General features: G+C 38.8%; 1 protein-coding gene across 2 annotated transcripts in view; it reads right to left on the reverse strand.

Annotated features, from left to right (window-relative positions):
* The window catches only part of SGCD (sarcoglycan delta), a 426978-nt gene that overhangs the window by 389661 nt on the left and 14052 nt on the right, over positions 1–23265 (reverse strand). For both annotated transcript variants that reach the window (XM_003268565.3, XM_003268564.3), the window contains one exon: positions 18851–19039. In XM_003268565.3, coding sequence (XP_003268613.2) covers positions 18851–19039 — 189 coding nt within the window. The remainder of the gene's footprint in view (positions 1–18850; positions 19040–23265) is intronic.

The following is a 23265-nucleotide window of genomic DNA, read 5'->3' on the forward strand; positions in this document are numbered from 1 at the left end:
TGAGCTGTCATTCAAATAGGCTAAAAAAACCTAGGTAACTTTATGAGATGACATAAAGTTAGGAGAACATACCAAAACCATATTTTAAATTATTTTTCTGCTTCTATCAAAACAAAAGCAATGTTACCCTTTTTTTCACTGCATTTTCAAAACATGAAACGTGGGTTGTAGAGGTAATCACTGACTTCCTTAATCAAAGTCATAAATCAAAGGGAAGAATAATACTTTTAGAAATATGTGAGTTACCATGTGAGGCTAGAAATGTAGATAAACTGAAATCTGACATTTAGAGGTCAGTAGTGAAGAGGTTATTGTTTACACGGAAAGCTATTTGTGCAATTAACTGAAATTAATTATGCTTGTATAAACTTCATAAACATATCACAGATCTGGATTTTTGACTAATTAAGCTTTAATTTAGCTGCAAAAACTAAACCATATAAGCATTTATCAGAAAACCCTACTCACCCGTTTAAAAAAAAAAAGGTAAAATCATAGATTTTAGAAATCATCTGGAGAAATAAACAATTTAGGGAAAGCTTCAAAGACAGAAATTATAGTCAATTATCCAAGATGTAAGGCCATATTTTGAGGTTATGCTGTCCTTCATTTTCTCAAGAGTACCCCTTAATTAAATGCAAATAATCAGAAATGGCAATTAATATATTGCTATAATTCCCTGATTAGATAGTGGAGTCCATTTACAATGTTTGAAGGTTGCTGTGACTCTGAATAAAGCAAATAGAGCATATTTCATGAATTGCTCCCAAGTATCCCTTATTGGAAAAGTTCTCCACAGTGGTCCATCCCAGAGACTAGCCACGAGGTTCACAGTAATCATGCTATCAAATGCTATTTGTTTTTTTCATTTGTTTTGAGATGGAGTCTCGCTCTGACACCAGGCTGGAGTGCAGTGGCACGATCTCGGCTCACTGCAACCTCTTCATCCCTGGTTCAAATGATTCTTCTGCCTCAGCCTCTCGAGTAGCTGGGACTACAGATGCGTGCCACTACTCCCAGCTAATTTTTATATTTTTAATAGGGATGGGGTTTCACCATGTTGGCCAGGATGGTTTCAATCTCTTGACCTCGTGATCCACCCACCTGGGCCTCCCAAAGTGCTGGCATTACAGGCATGAGCCACCATGCCCAGCCTCAAATGCTATTTCTAAACCATTTGAACACTCAATCTTTATTGACAAATAGGAATACTGGCTTTGAAGAGGGCTTCCAAGAAGGCAGAGATTTTGAACCACCTGATGTAAGCATCACACCATGCAAATCAGAAATAAGCCGGTAAAGGTCAAATGGCCTCTCATGAATGACATAGTGCAGTGTGGAGACTCAAGTACATGTGTGTTGCTTCTTCATTTGCTCCTACTTAGGGTGTGTGTTCCTACAGTGGAGACTGTCTGAATGGCAATTCCCTTTTCTTGCCACTACATAGACTGTCTACTCCAAGAACTTTCTCAATCAGGGCTTTTGAACTTGCTTCTCCTTCTGCCTAAAATCTTGCCCAGCTCTTCCCATGACTATCTCAGTATCATTCCTTTAGGCTCCTACTAAAATTTGCCTTTCCAGGGAGGCAAATGCTGATCCATGTCCAAAGTAATCCAGGTGCAATTTCACGTTGTCAGCTCTCTCTGTAGACTTCAGAGGACACATCACAACCAATAATTATTTTAGTTTACCTCTTTATAGGCCATCTCGTCCACCAGAATAGCTAAATTTACTGTGTTTCAGAGTCCTATTTTAAGTTGAACCAGCAATAATGTGTACATATAAAATATTTGAGTCACCGTATTTCTTACAGTAATGATGATTTTCAGCAACACCCAAGTTACAAATGCTTTTAAGACTCTATTAGTCATTCCTTTAAACATGAGCTTATGACTCTGTGCTGAATTTTAGCAACTGAATCTTATTTTCCTCTTTGTAAGACAATTCTCCAAATGTTTTAAGTTGATAGGGATAACAGCTAGTACTGAGTATCTACCATACTCTACTTTCTGGTTATCTCTAATCTTTATTACAACTCTTCAACACAAGTATTGTTAATCTCACTAGTACAAATGAGTAAAAGAAGGGTCAGAGAAGGTTAGGTACTTTGCCAATATTGTCTAGATCATCAGTAACAGAGCAGAAGCTTCCAGGACTGTCTTCTTCAAAACCTGGTAAATTACACTGCTTCTCTCCTAAAATCACATGTATCTGCACATCAGGATTTTTCTGAATCATTCTTTTGATGCAAGATTTTTCTTGGCCCCTTCACTGGACTTGCAACAGGGGTGCCCTATTATTTGGCCTGCCCACTGTGCTCTACCCCTTGCAGGAGGGAGTGCAAGAACAAGCAAGTACAGGATCTTGTTGGGCGCTCCAGGCTCCAGCAGGAGCAAGCTCCATACAGGGCCTGCAGCACCACCCAGGTTAGGGTGCCCATGACCCCGAAGCCCCGGTGGGGCTTACAGCATTACAGTGTTCTCTTAGTTCTGCCATCTGAGAGTGGCAGTGTGTTAGCAGCTCAATTGACCCCTTGCCTTATCACGTGGGGCAGTTGCCCTCTGTCAGCAAGAGCAAAGGGCTGGTGTGACAACCTTTCTGGGTACCTACTCTCGGTGGGCCCCAAGCCCTTGTCTGGCATCCAAGTAGAATGAGGTCATGCAGACAACTGAAGGATGGTGAAGGCTAAGATTTGTATTAAATGATGAAAATGGCTCTCAGTAGACAGGGGAGCTGGAGAGGGGATGGGAAGGGTGAGTCGTCTTCCCCCAAAGTCAGGCTGTCTCTTTCACAGTCTGGCCATCTCTTCTCCAAAGTCCAGTGGTCTCCTCAAAGTCTGGCCATCTCCCCCTCTACTGACTGAGTCTGGAATCTTTATAAGCACAGGATGGGAAGTGTGTGCTGATTGGGTTGTGAGTATGCAATAAAGGTTAAAGTGAAGACAGCACTCAAAGGTGGACACAACAGTGTAAAAAACCAGTTAGGCCTGTAATCCCAGCACTTTGGGAGGCCAAGGCAGGCAGATCACCTGAGGTCAGGAGTTTGAGACCAGCCTGGCCAACATGGTGAAATCCCATCTCTACTAAAAATACAAAAATTAGCCAGGCATGGTGGCAGGTGCCTGTAATCCCAGCTACTCAGGAGGCTGAGGTAGGAAAATCACTTGAACCAGGGAGGCAGAGGTTGCAGTGAGCTGAGATCGTGCCATTGCACTCCAGCAGCCTGGGTGACAAGAGCAAGACTTCGTCTCAAAAAAAAAAAAAAAAAAAAAAAAAAAACAATTAGGAAAGGGTAGATATATGTAAAATCGGTGAAGGGTAGGGATCTATCAGAGGAAAGCACACCAAAGAGGAAGACAAGTTCTGAATTTGATCTGAGGATTTAAGTTGCAGCTTTGCTTTCAGGCTTTAAACTGTCTTCAGCTTGGAGGTGGGGTTTCAGTGGGGACCCGCCCCTGTCTGCCTGGACATTTGGCTGCCTCCTGTCACTATCACTTTGCACTATGGGATCAGGGCAACCCTGGACAATGAGAGTCAAATGGAAAATGAACCAAGAATTTGAGAAGTCTGCACTGAGAGGATTTGCTCCAGCATAATTAAGTCTACCAGTTGTGAGGCCTCTTAAGCTTTCTAAGTTCAACAAGTGATTCATACAATATGACAGAATAGAATCAATCAGGTCCATTAGAAAACACAAAGAGAAAACAATTTCTCAATAAGCTGTATGGGAGGTATAGCACCAGCTGTGAATAAGTATTCATCTTCATATGCATGGATCAAGAAAGTTCCAGAAATGAGTGCATCTTAGGGATACTGGAGACCATCAGCATTCTTCATGTGCCCGGCTGTTGACTCATCTTAATAACACCACAAGCACAGAGACTAAGGGCTCTGAGGAATGGAGACAGTATCTTCTCAGACTGCTGAGCATCAGGGAGGATATGTGCAACAGCTGTTAGAAATTCTGGGTCTAGGCTGGCTTTATATCCCAGCTTTGCGACTTACTGCAACCTTAGGAAAGTGGCTTGACCTCTTCTCTAGCCTTAATTTCTTCATCTGGGAAAAGGGAGTAATTATAGGACTCATCTTCTAGGGCTGTTACAGAGATTAGATAATATATCGTATGTTAAGTGCTCAGTATCATACCTGGCACAGAATAAGTTCTTAATACATGTTATCCTATTAATTAATGACAATAATCAACCTGTGAATCCTGAGGTCAATGTTGATACACCTGTAGGTGGCCAGATACTGTTTTGCAGCAATGAAGAAAGCAAAAGACTTGCTATAAACCAGCTCCAAAGAGGAAAGCAAAAGACTTGTTATAAACCAGTTTCCTTTTCATAACGCATACAGTATTTGTATTCAGTATGAGTAATTATAGTCTGATTCTATCCTCACAGGTGGGGTCCCCAATTATACCACAAGGTAGCCAAATAGTCCTTAAGAAAGCAACTGTCATGGCTTGTCCCTACTTCTATTTATGATTCTTTTCCCTTTTAGCTTCTTATTTTTAATTTTTCTTGAATCCCACAAGTGTTACATAAGTGCATTCTCCTCACCAAATGTTCAACAGCATAAGGTAGCACGGAAAATTTGCCTTCCACCCCTCTCCCACCTGTCTCCCCACCCACCACCACCACCAGTCAACTCCTCTCCCGGAGGAAACCTCAGATTTTCTGCAGATCCATATACAACATTACTAGATGCCTATTTCTTCATTTTACTTTGGCTTCCTTTGTTGAGTTTTCATTTTTAACATCTGTGCAATCATCTTGACTTGAAAGCCCCTCTTCAAATATGCCAAATCACCCCTTCCTGCCTTCTTTACACCATCCACTTATCCTGACTGTTCTTTTACATTTATTTGATTGTGTTAGTAATTCCAATCCCTTCTCCATTAGACAGATAGCTCCATGAGGGAGGAACGGCATTTGCTCTTCTTCACTCTCATATCTCAAGCACTTAGTATAGTCCTTGGCCCACTGTAGGAACTCAACAAGCATGTGTTGAATAAACAACTGTTTCTCATTCATAAGGCTGTCAATACATCATAATTATAGTAATAATTGACTTGAAGAGGTGAGGATTTCCAATAGAAACCATTCACTTAATTGAGACTAGGAAATAAGTCAGAAGCACAAGGCTCTCCACTAGTGAATGAACAAGATACAAATTATTTCTGCTGTCTCCTCCCTGCCAAGGATTGCAATGCAGGTTTCAATTCAGACTACCTGAAATTGCTTATGTGAACTATAAATAATTCATTTATTAAATGACAAGCAACTATGTATGGCACAAAGCTGATTTAACCCAGGGAGTGACTGAGTGACACAAATAATAATTTTCCTCTATCTTTGGGTTTTAGGGACAATGCTTCCTATTTTTTCATGTAATTAAGAGATTATGAGAGAAAGAGAGAAAACATAGTTACTTAACATGGCAGATGGCAGCCTCATATAATAATGGTCAAAACTCCCATACATTGGCCAACCCAAACTGGATGATTAGCTAAGGGACCAGAATGTACTGAGTCTTTAACCCTATACCTCATGGATACTGGCTCAGTGACTTGCCTGATTCTGCAGAAAGTCAATATTGCCAAGTTCTGCCATCCATTGCTCATTCTTGTTTATTCTAAAGTTGGGGGGTTGACCATAGTACATATTAGGCATGAGACCTAGGAAGTACTCCACTTAATAAAGCTGGCTGGTAATTAAAAGCCGGTCAAAATGCATAATTTTTATCTACACAAGCATTCAGTGAGGTTTCTACAATAAACAGGCTGCCCTACTACTGAGAACTGTTTGCCTATTCTTTAACTTTATTTATCAAAGCAACAAGCAGTTTACATGTAACTGAGTGAAGCACAAAAGTAACTGAAAAGCAACAAAATTATGATTCTTCTAAAATAGACACAAGCTATGCAGTTAGTATGACCCCTTAAAATTATTCATGAGGATAAAACCGCTTGAGTCGACAATGGCTGAGCCAATACTGAAGTCATTTTAAAATGCCCATTCCTCATTGACCCTAGCTAGACAATGACCATCATTGCCACTGAACATTATACAAGTAAATTCATTACTGTTTATGAGACATTCATTTTCCTTTTTGACAGTAAATGTTTTCAGAGAAAATCAAAAGCATAAGCTTTGAAGTTAGACATATTTTGGTTTATATATTGACCTGGCTACCCACTAGCTAAAAAGGTTGGACAGGTGAATTAAGTCTTCTATGCTTCAGTTTCTTTACATAGAAAGAGGAGATAATAGTCCCCATTCACAGGGTCATTGTGAGGAGTAAGAGATAACAAAGCCAGGCACTTAACATTGTTCAAACAACTTTCAATACAAGGTGTGGTGTTTGCATGCTTAATAGCATTGATGGTGGTGGTACTGTTGCACAGATTGTACTTTTCCTAAAATGGCCATAGCAGTATCTCTGTATCAGTTTCCTGTGGCTACCATGACAAAGTACCACAAAACTCTCAGCTTAAAACAATATAAATTTTCTCAAAGTTCTAGAAGCCAGAATTCCAAGCCCTCTGGAGGCTCTAGACGAAAATCTATCCCTTGTCTCTTCCCAATTCTAGTGGCTATCAACATTCCTTAATTGGTGGCCCTATCACACCAACCTCTGCTTCTCTGATCATATTGCCTCCTCCTCTTCTGTGTCAAATTTTCCTCTGCCTCATCGTTATAAGGACACTTGTCATTGAATTGAGGGCCCACCTGGGTAATCCAGGAATTATGTCCTCATCTCACGATCCTTAATTTACATGAGACCCTTTTTCCAAATAAGGTAACACTCACAGGCTCCAAGGATTAGGAGCATATAATGTAGGGGGCCACTATTCAATCCATTACAATCTGCCATCCCACATACTCCTCTAGAACTTTGCAATTCCCCCATGAAGAAGTGGAGTCCATGTGCCCTCTGCTTGAGTCTAGGCAGGCCTTTGTGTCTGCCTACAACAGAGTAGAGTGGAAGTGATGCAATCTGACTTCTGAGTCTGGGTCATAACAATGCTATGCACTTCCATCTTCTTTAAATGGAACATATATTCTAGAGTTTAGCAACCACGTTAAGGGCAAGCCCAAGTTAGCCCATAGGGAAGAGCTGTGTGTAGGCGTTCTGGCCAGCTGTGGTCCCAGCTGACAGCTACCATCAACCACCCACACATGTAAGTAAACACACCTGGAGAGGATTCCAGTCCCAGCTGTTGAGATACCCCAAGCCTTTAAGTCTCCCAGCTAAGGTGCTAGACATCAGGCAAAAGAGACAAGCCATCTCCCCTGAGCTCTGCCCAAGCTGCAGAACCATGAGCAAAACAAATTATTGCTGTTTTATTAAGCCACTAAGTTTTGGGGTAGTTTGTTGTGTAGCAATAGATAATAAGACCAATTATTCATTAAATAATTAAATGAATGAAGATTAGAAATTTAAAAAGGCACATAAGATATACTCCCTGGCACTTAATACATTGGATCTTTGGCTAAGCAGATACAGAGTGGGCAAACATACACACTCACACCCTCACACTTCTAGAAGAGAAAAGATGTCCATCTTTCTCACTCTGGGTCAGGGAATATGGAGGACCCAGTGATCATACACAGAAATTATGTGAGGCCGAGGCAGGCAAATCACTTGAGGTCAGAAATTCAAGACCAGCCTGGCCAGCATGGCGAAACACCATTTCTATTAAAAATACAAAAATTAGCCAGGCATGGTGGCACACGCCTGTAATCCCAGCTACTCAGTAGGCTGAGGCACAACAATCGCTTGAACCTGGGAGGCGGACGTTGGAGTGAGCTGGGATCAAACCATTGCACTCCAGCCTAGGCAACAGTCAGACTCTGTCTCACAGAAAAAAAAAATTATTTGAGGGTGTTGGACCTTATATATCATCTGATCCAACTGTATATTTTACAAGTTGGGAGAATATGGCTCAGAAACAGTCCCTGCAACTTCCTCCTGAATACAGCTCTTCACCCAACAAAAGTCCACCTTGAGGCTCACAGGCAAGATGAAAAATCTAGCACAGTCTAAGGACTTTTCCAATTAAGAATATTGAAAGGAAGAAATGAGACAGAATGACTGTGTGGAAAAGGTACAAAGCTGATTAAAAAACATAGTAGTTATCTTGGCTGTTAATCAGATTATGAGAAATTTTCTTCTCCTTTTTATATTAAAATTGTTTTGGTTTGTTTTCCTACCTTAATCCCACAGCTCTGGGTCTTGGAAAGTGCCTAGGGCACAGGAAGGAAAGGCAAAAATTGTTGTATGGTGAGGCACAAAGAACTTTTTGGTTCAAGGGCCTTACCATGCCATCCAAGATGTATCTAAGAAGTAGGACATTAGATTTTGGACCAGTTTTGAAACAAAGAACTTCCTGTGATGATGGAAATAATCTGTATCTGCTCTAAGATGGCAGCTACTAGCCATGTGTAGCTGTTGAACATTGTGATGTGACAAGTGTGACTAAATAGATGTTTTCAATGTTAATTTTAAATTCTTAGTAGACAGTGTCACTCTAGAAAGATTATTTATGAACAACTCTGAGCCTAGAAATCTTAACTAATGATTCTCAGGCAAACCAACTGATGGGAAACCAACTCACATTTACTGGTTCTTTCTACAGTTTGAATCATCTAACCCCACCCCTGTCTACCATGGAAGGACTGACCTGCAGGTTCTCAGTGGCAGCATGCCCTTGGGATTTGCTACTTCTCTTCTATGATTGCTTAATAACTCAGTCAGCATGAACAGATCCTTGTGATGTGGTCACAAGTTCAGATTTCTGAGAGTTATTCAGAGCTCACAGCAACGTGACCAGTAAGAACTAAAATTTCCATGTGTGAATGGCTATGTGTGATATACGAACACAAAAAATATTTCCAGGAAGATTTTCTAACATTGTTCCTCTCAATTCCAGGACATAAAAATAACTTTGGTTGTATGAAAACTCTTGTAAGTGGAGAAGGTCACAAATATTGTCCAAATAATAGGATAAAGTTGCACAGTAATTTCTTTATAATTGGAATTCAAGCTTTTCAGTTTGACCTCTCCAAAGTCTGTAATTTGCAGCCTGTTTGACTTTACTCATGTCAGCTCCTATTCTCATCTTTCCGCATCCCCTCTTTCCACTCCAGTGGCCTAAGCTCTCAATACTAGAACCATTATGCCTGAGGCTCCCCAATCAAGTTTAACTTACCAGCTTCCAGACTATAATCACACTGCTTTCTCTGCTTCCACCACCAGACAAAAGGCCTTATCCATCCTTGAAGACACAACTCAAGAAGTCTTCCAGTGCCCTCTAACTTTAGCTAATTTATTCTTTCTGCAACCTTCACACTTCTTTAAAACATGTAATTTGTGGAAAGTATTAAAATTATATGTATGTTTTCTTCCCTAGTAAATTATGAGTACTTAAAGTATAGAATTGTTTTATTCTAATCTTTAGTTTCTACACAAAGCATAGTATACTCAACTGTGTGCTTAAGAAATACTGATTCCATTGAAGCAAATATGCCCAATAGATTGTATAACTTTATAGCAGCCTTGATTCATGTTATTTGCAGTAATTATGATACCCAAATAATCCCTGATGCTTTACATTCTCACAAAGGTATAAAACACAGGAAGTTTCAAACCAAATAGGACATTAGAGAGCCATATCCTAGGACTGACCATGGAATAAAAATAAATTTTGTTTTTTTGTTTTTCTGCATTACAATTTTTATGGTGCTTTTAAAAAACAACATTTTGGCAATTTTTCAGATGAATGGATTGAGCTAATGGTTTAAAAGTGACCACATAGTCAAAGCACTGAGAGATGGAAGCGTGATTTTCTCAATATAGGAAGCACTTCCAAGTCCCCAAGCTAAGCTGGCACCCGCACTGAAGCGGATGCCACTCAAACTCACAATATATTAACAGTGTTAAATGAAAAGTACAACTAATGCCAATAGTATCACTTTCACTCATTTACTGAGCAAATCTGTATATTAGCTAGGATGAAGTCTCCTGCCTTTAATCTATTTCACACTCCATCATTACCCTTCTTTTCTCACGTAATTAAAATGTAGCAGATAGTTGATACACAGAGGGAGTGTCTGTATTAAAAATACCTTTTCATAATCAAATTCAAGCACTCATCTCATTTATGATCTGTCTACCTTAATAAGTCAACTAATACTTCATTTTAGAAGTCATATAAAGCTCTATTAACCCATCTTTATACATTTTAATTTAAAGTGACTGCCTATTCATAATTTCCTGCCTTTCATTTATTCAATAAACATATTCTAAGTGTCTACCATGTACTTTATATGTATCCTCACTCCCCTCAACTTGAGTTAGTTTGACTGGGTTGCAGTTCCTTGAGCTTACCCAAAACAGATGATGTGTCAGCGTCCTGAGTTATGGAACATGCTGGCCCTTCTCTCTGGCTTTTACTGTTTTACAATGTGTCCAATTTACAAGCATTAGAATGCCTTCCTCTGACCCTCAGTGGATCTTTATCTTACTTCAGGGTAAATAAATCATGTTTTAGACATTGCACTGAACAAATTCAATTTGTCTTCATGAAAAATAGCCCTTGGAAAATGGGCAGCATTGTGTACTGAAGAAGAGCAGTGACTGTAGAGCCAGACTCCCTGCAACCTATCCCAGTTTCATCATTCACTGACTGCGTGACCTTGGGCAAGTTACTGCACTTCTTGGAGCCTCCGCTTCCTCCTCTGTCAAATGTGGATAACAATGGTGCTTAGCTCATAGGGTTTTTATGTGCATCATGTGGAAACATTATAAAGTTAATTCTGTATGAGTTTTTATGAAATAAATGGAAATTCATTTCTTACATGATCACAAGTAACAATGGTTTGGATTTTGTAATGTTAACAAATAGAAACTAAAATAGAAATCAGGAGATCTATATACTACAGGTATACGTAGCTATCATTTATCGAGGTCCCACCATGTTAGCAACATGATCAGATATTTGACACCCATTCTCTCCTTTGTGTGGTCTGCAAAAGGCAATCTACAGTTAACACATGTTGAAAGCCTACTTAATAGCAGGCACTGAGCAGGGCTACAGAAATGTATAGAGAATAATCCCTGCTACTGAGAGAAGTTTCCAGAGCAGCTGGGTGCTCAAGCTGGGTCAGAAAACTTTGCTATCCACTTTGGTTCCAACATCTGTAGAATAAGGATGTCTGATGAGGTGACTCCTAAGGTTCCTATTTCATCTAATTTTATAGGTACTGGGATAAGATATCATGCCATCCACTGATGACTCCTAAGCCTTTTGTAGTTTTGTCACTTAATAACCACTTGTGCTAAATGATTGTCTACATGATCAATACTACAGTATTTTGGAAGGTCTTTGAGGCCAGGTTATTTTGATTGGGCTGGTAGAATGCACTAGCAAAAGTAACAGCTCTCTATTAGAATGTGATTTAATACAGCCTAGGGAAATATAAAATGACAAAAATCAGTGTCCAAACAGGAAGATGCCCGAGATGACATCTAGTCCAATGCATTTAGTGCTATACTGGGTTCCAGAAGAGAAAGGCAATGTAGTTCATGGCCAGTTAGGGCTGGGAATCCAGTTTCTGACACTCATGGCATTACGCACTGCCCCACAATATGACAAACTAGCTAACAGACCAGAATCCATAGTCAGACTGCTTGGGTTCGAATCTCTACTCTGAGGTTTTTATAGCTGTGTGATCTCAAATTAAGTTATTGAGCCACTCTCTCTCTTGTAAAATTGGTATCCAAATAGTAGTAGCCTGGATAATGATTAAGTTAGATAATATTTGCAAACTGTAACTGCAACAGTATAGTGCCTGGCAGAGAATAAGCCTGCAGTAAATGATGATGATGATGATGATGATGATGATGACGATGACTACGACGATAGCTAACACTTCTATAAAGTGCTTGCTATGTGCCAAGCGCTAAACAATGCATTTATCACCTCCTCTAATCTTTACAACAATCCTATGAGCTAGGTATTGTCATTACTCCTAGGAAATGGCAGCACAGGGAGGTTGAGAAACTTATCAAAAATCACATAGTAAGAGACAGAATCCAGATTTTTACTTAGAACATCTGTCTCCAGAGTTTGAGCCCTGAACTACTATACTGTCATGAAGGGTCTCTCATGACTTTCTGTTGTCAACACTGACTCTTCCTATGTGTCAGATTCTGCTAATAATGCTTCACATGAATTAACTCACTGGGTCTTCCACCAACCTATGAGTAGATATTAAGTTTATACTAAATGCTTATGTTAACACAACAAATGGACAAAACACAAGGTGGAAACAATGCAAAGAAAAGGTCCTCAGCTACACAGCAAAGAGAAATTAGATAAAAACCAAACATTCGGAACTACCAGGGAACTACTCTAAACAGAAAACGTCACTGGATACCTCAGATGAAAGTGACCTATGACACAGAGTCGGCAAAGATAACAAGCTATTTTTCCAGCTTCAGAATTCTGTTGAAGAGCCAGATCATTACTGCAATTTGGAGGAGGAGGTAAAGTGTAGTGGAAAGGTTGAGACAGGAAGTCAAACACCAGCTTTTCACTTACTGTCTTTCAGCAAGTCACTCAACTTCTCTGAGCCTTGGGTTTTCAGTAGGGATAACAATATTAAATTTGTAGAGTTATGAAAATTAAAAGATTTTAAGGGCCATGTACAGTGAGTAGCACAGAAGAGACATTTAATAAATATTAGTTCATTTGTATAAGCACAATGTGTGATAAACTAAGGTCTATTTGTGGATGTTTACAGTGTAGGTAAAACACACACTCTCCAATGTATGGGGAAAATGAAATATGTAGTCTCAATCTCCTTTTGGCAATGAATACTGGAATATTCTGCTAAGAGCAGAAGAAAGCAAAATAACTTTTCTTCTGATTTACCTCTGAGACAAAGAAAACTTGGTAAGATGCTTGTCCAGATTGCTATACTGGAAAGGCTCTTCCAGCATGTATCCTTGGGGATAGCATAGAATGCAAGACTGACAAAAAAGGTAAAATTCCAGATTTTCAGTCTTGGATAGATCACCAAGTTTTCACAAACACTTTCAGATGACATCGTTCTCATAGTTCGTCATTACACAGGGGGTTTGATTACAGTGTGAGCTTTCCCAAATCTCAAATTGTTGAACAAACCAAACATACAAAATAATCACTCTTTCCTACATAAATGTGTGTGTATATGTGTGTGTGTGCATATATATATAAATAATTTTTTTCCTTAATAGATTTAGAGATACAAGTGGTTTTTGCTTACATGGATCAATAATACAGTGGTGACCTCTGGAATTTTAGTGTGCCTGTCACTGAGTACTGTATACTCTACCCAACAGGTAGCTTTTCATCCTTCATCATCCCCCTCCCACCCTCTCCTCTTCTGAGTCTCCAATGTCCATTATACCACTCTATATGCCTGTGCATACCCTTAGCTTAGCTCCCACTTATCAAAAAGAACATGTGGTATCAGATTTTTGATTCCTGAGTCACGTCACTTAGAAAAATGGCCTCTGGTTCCATACAACTTGCTGTAAAAGCCATTATTTCATTCTTTTTTATGGCTGATGGAGTATGTATATCACATTTTCCTTATCCACCCATCTGTTGATGGGGACTTAGGTTGGTTCCATATCTTTACAGTTGTGAAATGTGCTGCAAAAAAAATATACATATGCAGGTCTCTTTTTGATATAATGACTTTTTTCTTTTGGGTATCTACCCAGCAGTGAGATTACTGGATCGAATGGTAGGTCTACTTTGATGTCTTTGAAAAATCTCCAAACTGTTTTCTATAGACATTGTACTAATTTACATTCCCATCAGCAGTACATAAATATTCCTTCTTCACCACATCCACACCAACATCTATTTTTTTTTATTTTTATTAATAGCCATTCTGCTTTGGGTAAGGTGGTATCTCATTGTGGTTTTAATTTGCATTTCTGTAATGATTAGATCTGTTGTACATTTTTTTTATGTTTCTTGGCCATTTATATCAATTCTTTTGAGAAATGTCTATTCAGGCCATTTGCCTACTTTTTAATGAGATCACCTGTTTTTTTTTCCTTGCTTAGAGTTCCTTATCGATTCTGAATATTAGTCGTTTTGTCAGATGCATAATTGCAAATTTTTTCTCCCACTCCATAGGTTGTCTGTTAATTCTGATTACTATTTCTTTTACTGTGCAGAAGCTTTTTAGTTTAATTAGGTTCCATTTATTTATTTTTGTTTTTGTTCCATTTGTTTTTGTGGTCTTAGTCATAAATTATTTGCCTAGGCCAATATCCAGAAGTGCTTTTCCTAGGTTTTTCTTTCTAGAATTTTTATGTTCTAGAATTTTTCAGGTCTTTAAGTCTTTCATCCATCTTGAGTTAATTTTTTCAATACAGTGAAAGAAAGGGATCCAGTTTCATTCTTCTTCATGTAGCCATCCAATTTTCCCAGCATCACTTATTAGAGTGCCCTTTCTCCAATTTATGTTTTTGTATGCTTTGTAAAAGATCAGCTGATTTTAAATATTAGGTTTTATTTCTAGGTTCTCTCTTCTGTTCCATTGGTCAATGTGTTTACTTTTATACCAGTATGATGCTGTTTTGGTTACTACAGCCTTGTAGTATAATTTGAAGTCTGGTAATGTGATGCCTTCAGATTTGTTCTTTTTGCTTAGAATTACTTGGGCCATTTGGGCTCTTTTTGGTTCCATATGAATTTTAGAAATGTTTTTTCTAATTCTGTGAAAAACGATGTTGATATTTTGATAGGAAGTACATCAACTCTGTAGATTGCTTTGGGCACTATGGTCATTTTCATGATACTGAGTCATTCAATTCATGAGCATGGGATGGTTTTCCATTTGTTTGTGTCTTCCACGATTTCTTTCAGTAATGTTTTGTATTTCTCCTTGTAGAGATCTTTTACCTCCTTGCTTAAGTATATTCCTAGGTATTTAACATTTTTATAGCTATTATAAAAGAGATTGAGCACTTGATTTCTCAGCTTGGCCATTGTTGTTATATAGCAGTGCTGCCCATTTGTGTACATTGATTTTGTAACCTGAGACTTTACTGAATTTAGTTTATCAGATCTAGGAGTCTTTTGGAGGAGCCTTTCGAGTTTTCTAGGTATATGCTCATGTAATCGGCAAACAGAGACAGTTTGACTTCCTCTTTCCCAATTTGGATGCCCTTTATTTCTTTCTCTTTCCTGATTGCTCTGGCTAGGACTTCCCCTACATATATTTTTAAATCTCTGCATAAACTGTTCTACTGCCATCTCATTGATTTTTTTCTCTTTCTCCAATATAACATTGCTTAATACCTCATTCTTTCCCCACGATCTCCACTGTCAGTAAATTATTATTTGTGCAAGAGAATTATAATTCTAAAAGAATATCCTTTATACTGTGATTGATGGAAAATATGCTTTTAACTTGCAGGGCAAGACCGATTTTCTAACACTTCAGTTCTATTTGCTCAAATGCATTATGGCTATAAAGCACCAATTATGGCTAATTACAGCATTATTCTTACCTCAGTAAGTTTGGTAAAGCTTTAAGGACTCTCAACTTTGGCAATCAATTTAGTTAACTGCAGGAAAGAGCCGATTTCATATAGATTATTACCCTAATGTCATATAAGTGGTATTCAATGTACATTTACATATATTTCTATTAAGCCTTCCAGATAAAACATACTCTAGAAGCAGTATTGGTATAATATCACAGTTATCAAAGTTTCAGCTCATATTTTCCACTTCCTCTACCCCTAAATCTTACAGGTTCTACAAATTAAATTTGTGACAGCCTTGGTAAAAATCACAAAAGTAAGGGATTAAGAGGATAGCTTCAAATAGGGGACTAAAGGTATACATGAGTACTAGCCAAGTTCTAGTGGAAAAGTAACAAACTCTATTTTGCTCTTTAGGCCCCACCATCCAGCCATCTCACCATCCTAAGACCAGAAATCTTCCAAAATATCTTCTGATCCCCCAACCCTACATCCAACCAGAAGTCAAGGTATATCAATTCCATCTTTTAAATGTCTTTAAATGCAAGGTCCATACTACTGCCCTAGCTTCAGTATTCTCCTGTTTAATATTGCAACAGAGAAGTTTTACTAATTTACAAGTTCTTGAAATACAAATTAAGAACATCACAGAACATGCACATCGACAGATGGCAATTGTGGTCACTTGGACTTAAGGCCGAATGGACCCAAGGCATCCTCCAGAGCCCTCAGCTCTAATAAACTTTCCCCGTTCTATTGCTTCATCACCTAGGCAAGCTCTCTAGAATGTAAATCTGATTACATCTTGCTCTCCTGCTTAAACATTTCTCTGAATTCCGCTTGTCTTTAAAGAAAGTAAAGTCCAGGCCGGGCACGGTGGCTCACGCCTGTAATCCCAGCACTTCGGGAGGCCGAGATGGGCAGATTACGAGGTCAGGAGATCGAGACCATCCTTGCTAACATGGTGAAACCCTGTCTCTACTAAAAATACAAAAAATTAGCCAGGCGTGGTGGTGTCTGCCTGTAGTTCCAGCTACTCGGGAAGCTGAGGCAGGAGAATGGCATGAACCCGGGAGGCGTAGCTGGCAGTGAGCTGAGATCGCGCCACTGCACTCTAGCCTGGGCGACACAGTGAGACTCCATCTCACACACACAAAAAAAAAAAAAAAAAAAAAAAGTCCAAGTTGAGAAGTATTGATTGAGTCTAATTCAGAAGCGGAAGCTAATGTGCTCTAATACTCTAGAACTATTACCTTGGATGCCTACAACCCCATGGAAACTGACCATATAATCTTCCAAAGTCACTACTGCAATATAGATTTTCTGCATTTTTCAAAAGAACTGAACTCTTAGCTGGATATGATGTCTCATGCTTCTAATCCCAGCACTGTCGGAGGCTGAGGTACGAGAACCACTTGAGGCCAGGAGTCTGAAACCAGCTTGGGCCACATAGTGAGACATCCATCTCTACAAACAATTTAAAAATTAGTCAAGCATGATGGTGTGTGTCTGTAGTTCTATCTACTTGGGAGATTGAGATGGGAGGATTGCTTCAGCCCAGGAGTCCACGGCTGCAGTGAGCTATGATCGTACCACTGTCCTCCAGCCTCCGTGAAAAAGTGAGACCCTGCCCATACATAAATAAATAACATACATAAAGAAAGAAAAAAATTTTTTAGAAAGAACTGAATTATTTTCTCCTCTCAAGATAGAAATTTGTAACATCAAGGGAATATTTTTGTTTTTATGGTTTCCTAACTGTTACCACAAATATTAAAAAGTGAGCCATTCTGAGGCCTGAAGCAGTATCTGTAACCTTGGTTTATAGAGTCCTAATTAAGTCAAGCACCAAGAAGCCCTAGCATGAGTGATGGACAAAGCCACTCACAGAAAAGATGCAGCCTTTGCCTTTCTCAAAGTTCAGTTTGTCTGGGAAATACATGTAAAAATTATTATCTGGAGTGGTAAATATAATAAGAGATACATAAATGGAACCACAGGAGTATCAAGACAAGTTTTACCAGACAGGGAAGACAGAGAAAAGCACTCCAAGCAGAAGAAAATGTACAAGCAAAGGCAAGAAAGTGTGACTATGCATAGGATGTCAAGGATAAAAATGAACTTTGTAATTTAGAAAATGCAAATATCCATTATGATATTTGGGATTGTCACATGAAAATTTTACTGTTACTTTGTAAAGATCCTGTTTATTTATCAAACAAGAGGGTTTTGGTCTTTGCTATTTGGTTTGTTTTTTGGTTTGTTATTTGTTGTTTGGTTTTTGTTTGTTTGCTTGGTTGCAAAGATCGGGTCTTGCTATGTTTCCCAGGCTGATCTTGAACTCCTGGGCTCAAGTGATCCTCCCAACTCAGCCTCCCAAAGTCCTGGAATTTAGGCATGAGCCCATGTGCCTGACCTAGGAGTTATTTTTATTGCCAATCTATATTACTTACTTTTGACATCGGAACAAAAAAGGAAATTATGCTCAATACAGCAGACTGCTGCCCAGTATTTCCTCATTAATGAGTTAGGCTACTTACATTATTAGTATAGACCAGAATTTCTAGGCATAAAACCTCTAAATAACTCCAAACGTCATTTTTCCAAGATTTTCTTTTCATTTGAACTACAACAGTAAATGTCCAGTCTGTACAGGGACCCCAAACACCAATAGCAAGAGTTTCATTGAAGAAACGTAAACATCAATTCTTAAAAAAAAAAAAAAAATGAAACACAGCTACATTCCTCTAATTTCCATCTTACCCAGACCAGTGGCAAAGAGGATCGTCCTCCGAAAAACTGAGGATATTCTTAACCAACCAGAGTGATGGATAATCAAGCATAAATAGTTAAAATTTTTAGATAGATAATGCTCACGGTATAATTTTACTCAAATGTTTCAACTCTCTACTTCAAAAAACCTCTTATAATCACTACAATTGCTGAAAACTTAATACTTTGAATTTATTCTCGATTGCTTAATTATTTAATCAAAGTGCTTGAAAGCTACAGGCTACAGAAACAGTTATCAAAATGGAGGGATAACATACAGGAGATTCTAAAGGAGGGAAATATCTTTAAGTTGGATTACTAGCCCCTGAAGAATTGAGATTAGATAGAAGTCAATATCCATATTCAATCTGAACAGAAATGCTCTTTCACCAAAATACGAGGTTACAGATCTTTTGAGTCCTACTGTAATAACATCACTTTTACACATTCCTTCATCATCTCACCCGACGTTTCCCCTCCCAGAAGAGAGCTAAACAAACCTAGATGGTTTTACTTACAATTGTGAAGTTCATGACTTTGAGAATCCAGATGGTCATGGCCAAGTTCACCAGTATTAAAATCATGAGGAGCAGGACGAAGAAATACAGGCATCGTTTCCGCCAGCCATAAATCCCCACCTTGTATACCTGTGGCCCCACGGAGCCGGGCATGGTGCTCCGGTGGTGAGTGTACTGTTCCTGAGGCATCTGAAATAAACAAGGCAAGAGAGAAGCACTCACATTAAACTGCTGAGAGAAGAGAAAAAAAATAAAGGAAAAAAAAATCAACTGATGAAGAGATATGGCTGGCTGCTGTCTACATTTACACCCTCCGACAACTCTAAAAATCTGTTTCCTCTGGACAAAAGTGGCTTCTCTGGATGCTAGCTTGAGGCTTCTCATTTAACACAGCCATGACTTCTGATGTGCACTGATACAGCCACAGTCACACACATACTGGGCGGAAAGGGACTCCTAGGAGGCCATTTTCCAAATGACTCAGAATTCCAACATCTTTGTGGGGGAGATGCTCAAAGACCTACCAAACCGAAGGAAAACTTTAGAATTACTGAAGAAAATAAGGTAACCCCAGCAGTTCACCTTAGTAATATAAAAATATTATTCAGGCAATTTATTTGGGGGGCGGGGGTTAAAAATTTTGAACACAATCATTCTGTATTGCCAGTCAGTGGCAACTGTGGCAGCTTTGACTGCTCCTCTATTTAAAAGGGGTCCTTGCAGACACATAGCTGGAATCCCACTTGCTTTGGGAATCTTCAACAAGTGATAATCCAGTGAATACCTAACTACCCCCTGAGTTTGTCTTTGTGAGTTAGGCAATTCTAATCGCTATCAGGCAACTTATTTAAGAAACGTAAAGGAGGGTCAAAGTCAAGTAAAATGTGAACATTAGCTCATAGGCTAATGAGAGGATGAACTAGTTAAACGCTAAGCACAGTAGAGAGAGAGAAATTAGAAAAGGATTTGTCAACATATTATAAAGTAATATGTTGATGCCCTTTAAAATAAGGAAGGTTTTCCAAGTCCCTGCTGTTGACACAAACTATCTTTATACTAGAATTACTAATTGTCAATACAAATGTAGATAAACATATCACTTCTATCCAATTCTAAAACCAAAACAAATTTTAAAATTAAATATAAATAAAGCTAGAAAATGCTTATCACTCAAACTGGAAAATAACGAAGTACTACAAAGGATGATTTGCCTTAAACTAAAACACATGAATGTGGTACCAAGGGCTCTGGCACAAGGTCTCCTGAGCACAGCATCTCTACTCTGTCATAAGCCATGTGATAACAGGACCCCTACTGCCTATCTCCATTCAGATAATGGTACAGCCCTTATTTTTACTTCATTTGGCTGTCATGTAGACATGCTGCATTCCCTACAAATAAGACCTACTTCATTTATTTTCTTCTCAGCCAATAGCAATAAATTAGTAATATGTGGTGCCAAAGTGGCCATAATTAAAACCAAAATGTGGGCCCTAAAATCACATCCTTGGTTATTAGGATATCTTCCAGATGGTTCAGAATATGATTATTTTTTGGTTTTTAGATAATCATTAAAATAGACACATAAAAATCTAAAAATCCCATAGAGAATTCATGGTCGTTAGGCATCAGTGGAATTCCATTTGAAAAACTGAATGGATTCTTCCTTATGGCTAACTAAAATGCTCCATGAAGGCCTACGTAGCATCTGTCTTATTCCAAATGCATACCCTAGTGCCGAAATCAGTACCTAGTATATGTTGGAATATGTGTGTGGAATGATTGAATGGAAAACAGAATGCATAAATGATGACCCAATGAATGATTTCCCATCTGCTACCAGCTCTGCTGCTGTCTGGGGGTATATAAAGGTTTAAGCTAAATACCATGGGCAAGTTCTTGTTTGTATACTTGCAAATTTTCACTTCAGGCTCCCAAAGCACTGGGTTACCAGCCAGGCAGTGAGCTTTGTGGTGTAAGAGGATCTCAGTTTTAAATCTCAGCTTCTGATAATTCCTCTGCAGATCAGGGATGTGTTATAAGAAGAAGGGAACACAACAAAGTCATCAATCACTGGCCTTTTTAAACATGAAGATCAAATAAAAGTAAAAAGAATGCTTTATAAGCCTGGAATAAATTAGGTTTTTATTTTCCATCAGATCATATTCTATGAAATAAAATGATCACAGAATCTTAGAATCACGTGTGCAATTTCCTTTGATATTAATCAACTAATTGTGAATGAGCCAAATTAGGATTAGAGAAGTTAACCTGCTTGTGCAGGGCTAAAGGATTTGTGGCAGGGTAAGGTCTTGAACAATAATCTGGAATTCTCATAGGCAAGATAAACAGTGAGAAATTCTTTACAAATAAGTGTGCAGAAGCTGGTGATACTGCCACTACATCAGTTGCCTTTTCTCTGTCATTCAACCCAACCGATGGTGTCATTACATAAACATAGCTATAAAATGGAAATGACATGTTCAATAAACGTTTACAAGAGGATGGAGGTATAGATAGCATGCTTGTGATTTCTTGTTTTCATACACATACTGGTAGAACTTGGCAGAATGCATTGATTATCTTGACTAAGGGTTCTCAGCCCTGGATGCACATCAGAGTTACTGACAGAGCTGTTAAAAACATTTGTACTCGTCCGGGCATGGTGGCTCACACCTGTAATCCCAGCACTTTGGAATGCCAAGGCAGGGGGATCACTTGAGGTCAGGAGTTTGAGACCAGCCTGGCCAACATGGTAAAACTCCGTTTCTACTAAAAATACCAAAATTAGCTGGGCATGGTGGTGGGCACCTGTAATCCCAGCTACTTGGGAGGCTGAGGCAGGGAGAATTGCTTGAACACGGGAGGCGGAGGTTATGGTGAGCCAAGATTGCACCATTGCACTCCAGCCTGGGCAACAGAGTGAAGACTTCATCTCAAAAAATAAATAAGTAAATACAATTTTAAAAACACACATCTGTACTCAGGTTAAGTAACAATCACAGAGGTAGCACCCAGGCATCAGTATTTATTAAAGCTTCCCAGAAAATTCTAAGAGTAGACAGGATTGCATGCCATTGGTCTAGAATAATGCCACTCAACCCTAATTATGCACCAAAATACAAAAGAAACTGAACAAATATGGTACCAATTTTGAGCTCCATTATCAGAATCTGGAGCTCAGGCTGGAACATTGTGAAAAATCTCCCAGATGATTCTAAGCATTTGGGACATCTAAAAAATGGCTTTCACTTTTTTTTCATAGGGTAATCATTGTAAGACAAAGTCTTGAAAGAAACTCTAGTTTGTAAAGTAGCAAAAATAATAATAATAATAAAAATTTAAAAAGTGGAGTTCCTCTGCTTAAAGCAGGGTCTGGCTACCTTTGAGGCATCTCTGCAGAATCCTTTGCTCCTGGGAACTACTAATTTTGGCCAAGACAAAATTGACCAGCTGTGGAAGTCAAGACCAGGAGGAAGCAGCTCCTTTTCAAGTCACACGGCAAACTAGAAGCTGAGCAGGGATTATAACTTGGATCTTTTGCTGCATGGTATAGTGGCTTATTGCATGTCGTCTCCACCATACCCTCTTTAATGAGTCCCATGAAACAGAATACCCCAGTCTCCAACTCATTAAAATACATAAGAAAGAAAGAGTAAAGGGGATCAGGACTTTTCTACAAATAATTATAAAAGGAGGCCTTTCCGTATGGTAATGGATACATCTGTTATAAAGAATCCTGCATGGAAAGGGAAATTTAGATATGCTGAGTACGTTCATTTTTCTAATCAAAAATTAAAACAGGTTGAAAGATAAAAACAAAGACGAATGACAATCTCCAATCTATCATTCTTCTTATTCCTTCTCGGAACGAATTTACTGTCCAGGGAATTGAAGTTAAAACTTTAATTCCTCACTTGGGCAGACCCCAGGCCTTTGAAGACCCCAGGAGAGGCCCCAGTAAATCATGACAATAGTCATACAATTTTATAAAATTTTTAAAAGGTGTTTTAATTGCAACTCTCTACACCCTATCTTTTTCTACTCTGACTTCCCCTCGTGTTAGCTCTGGAGGATTTACATGCATTTTGGAGATCTAAGAAGAAGTTGGCTTAGTGGTTCATACAGTTTGAATGCAGAATATATTTATATGGTTTGCAGCACTTCCCAGTAGAGGTACATTACTGCTAGCTCTCCTGGTGTAGGAATGTCTTCTAGGAATACTCCTTCCACCCATAGCTCCAATTCACCAAGCATGGTGACATGAAGGAAGAGGACCAAAGGACACGATGCAATATAAACATGACCTACAATGGCCAGCACCAGAAATACATGGGTAGTAGAAAAGACAGAAGCTAGTCAAAAGTTTATCTGATAATCATCAGATATGTAAAATTTCAAATGTAGAATTCAAC

This window comes from Nomascus leucogenys, chromosome 2 (genome assembly GCF_006542625.1).
Source record: "Nomascus leucogenys isolate Asia chromosome 2, Asia_NLE_v1, whole genome shotgun sequence".
NCBI lineage: Eukaryota > Metazoa > Chordata > Mammalia > Primates > Hylobatidae > Nomascus > Nomascus leucogenys.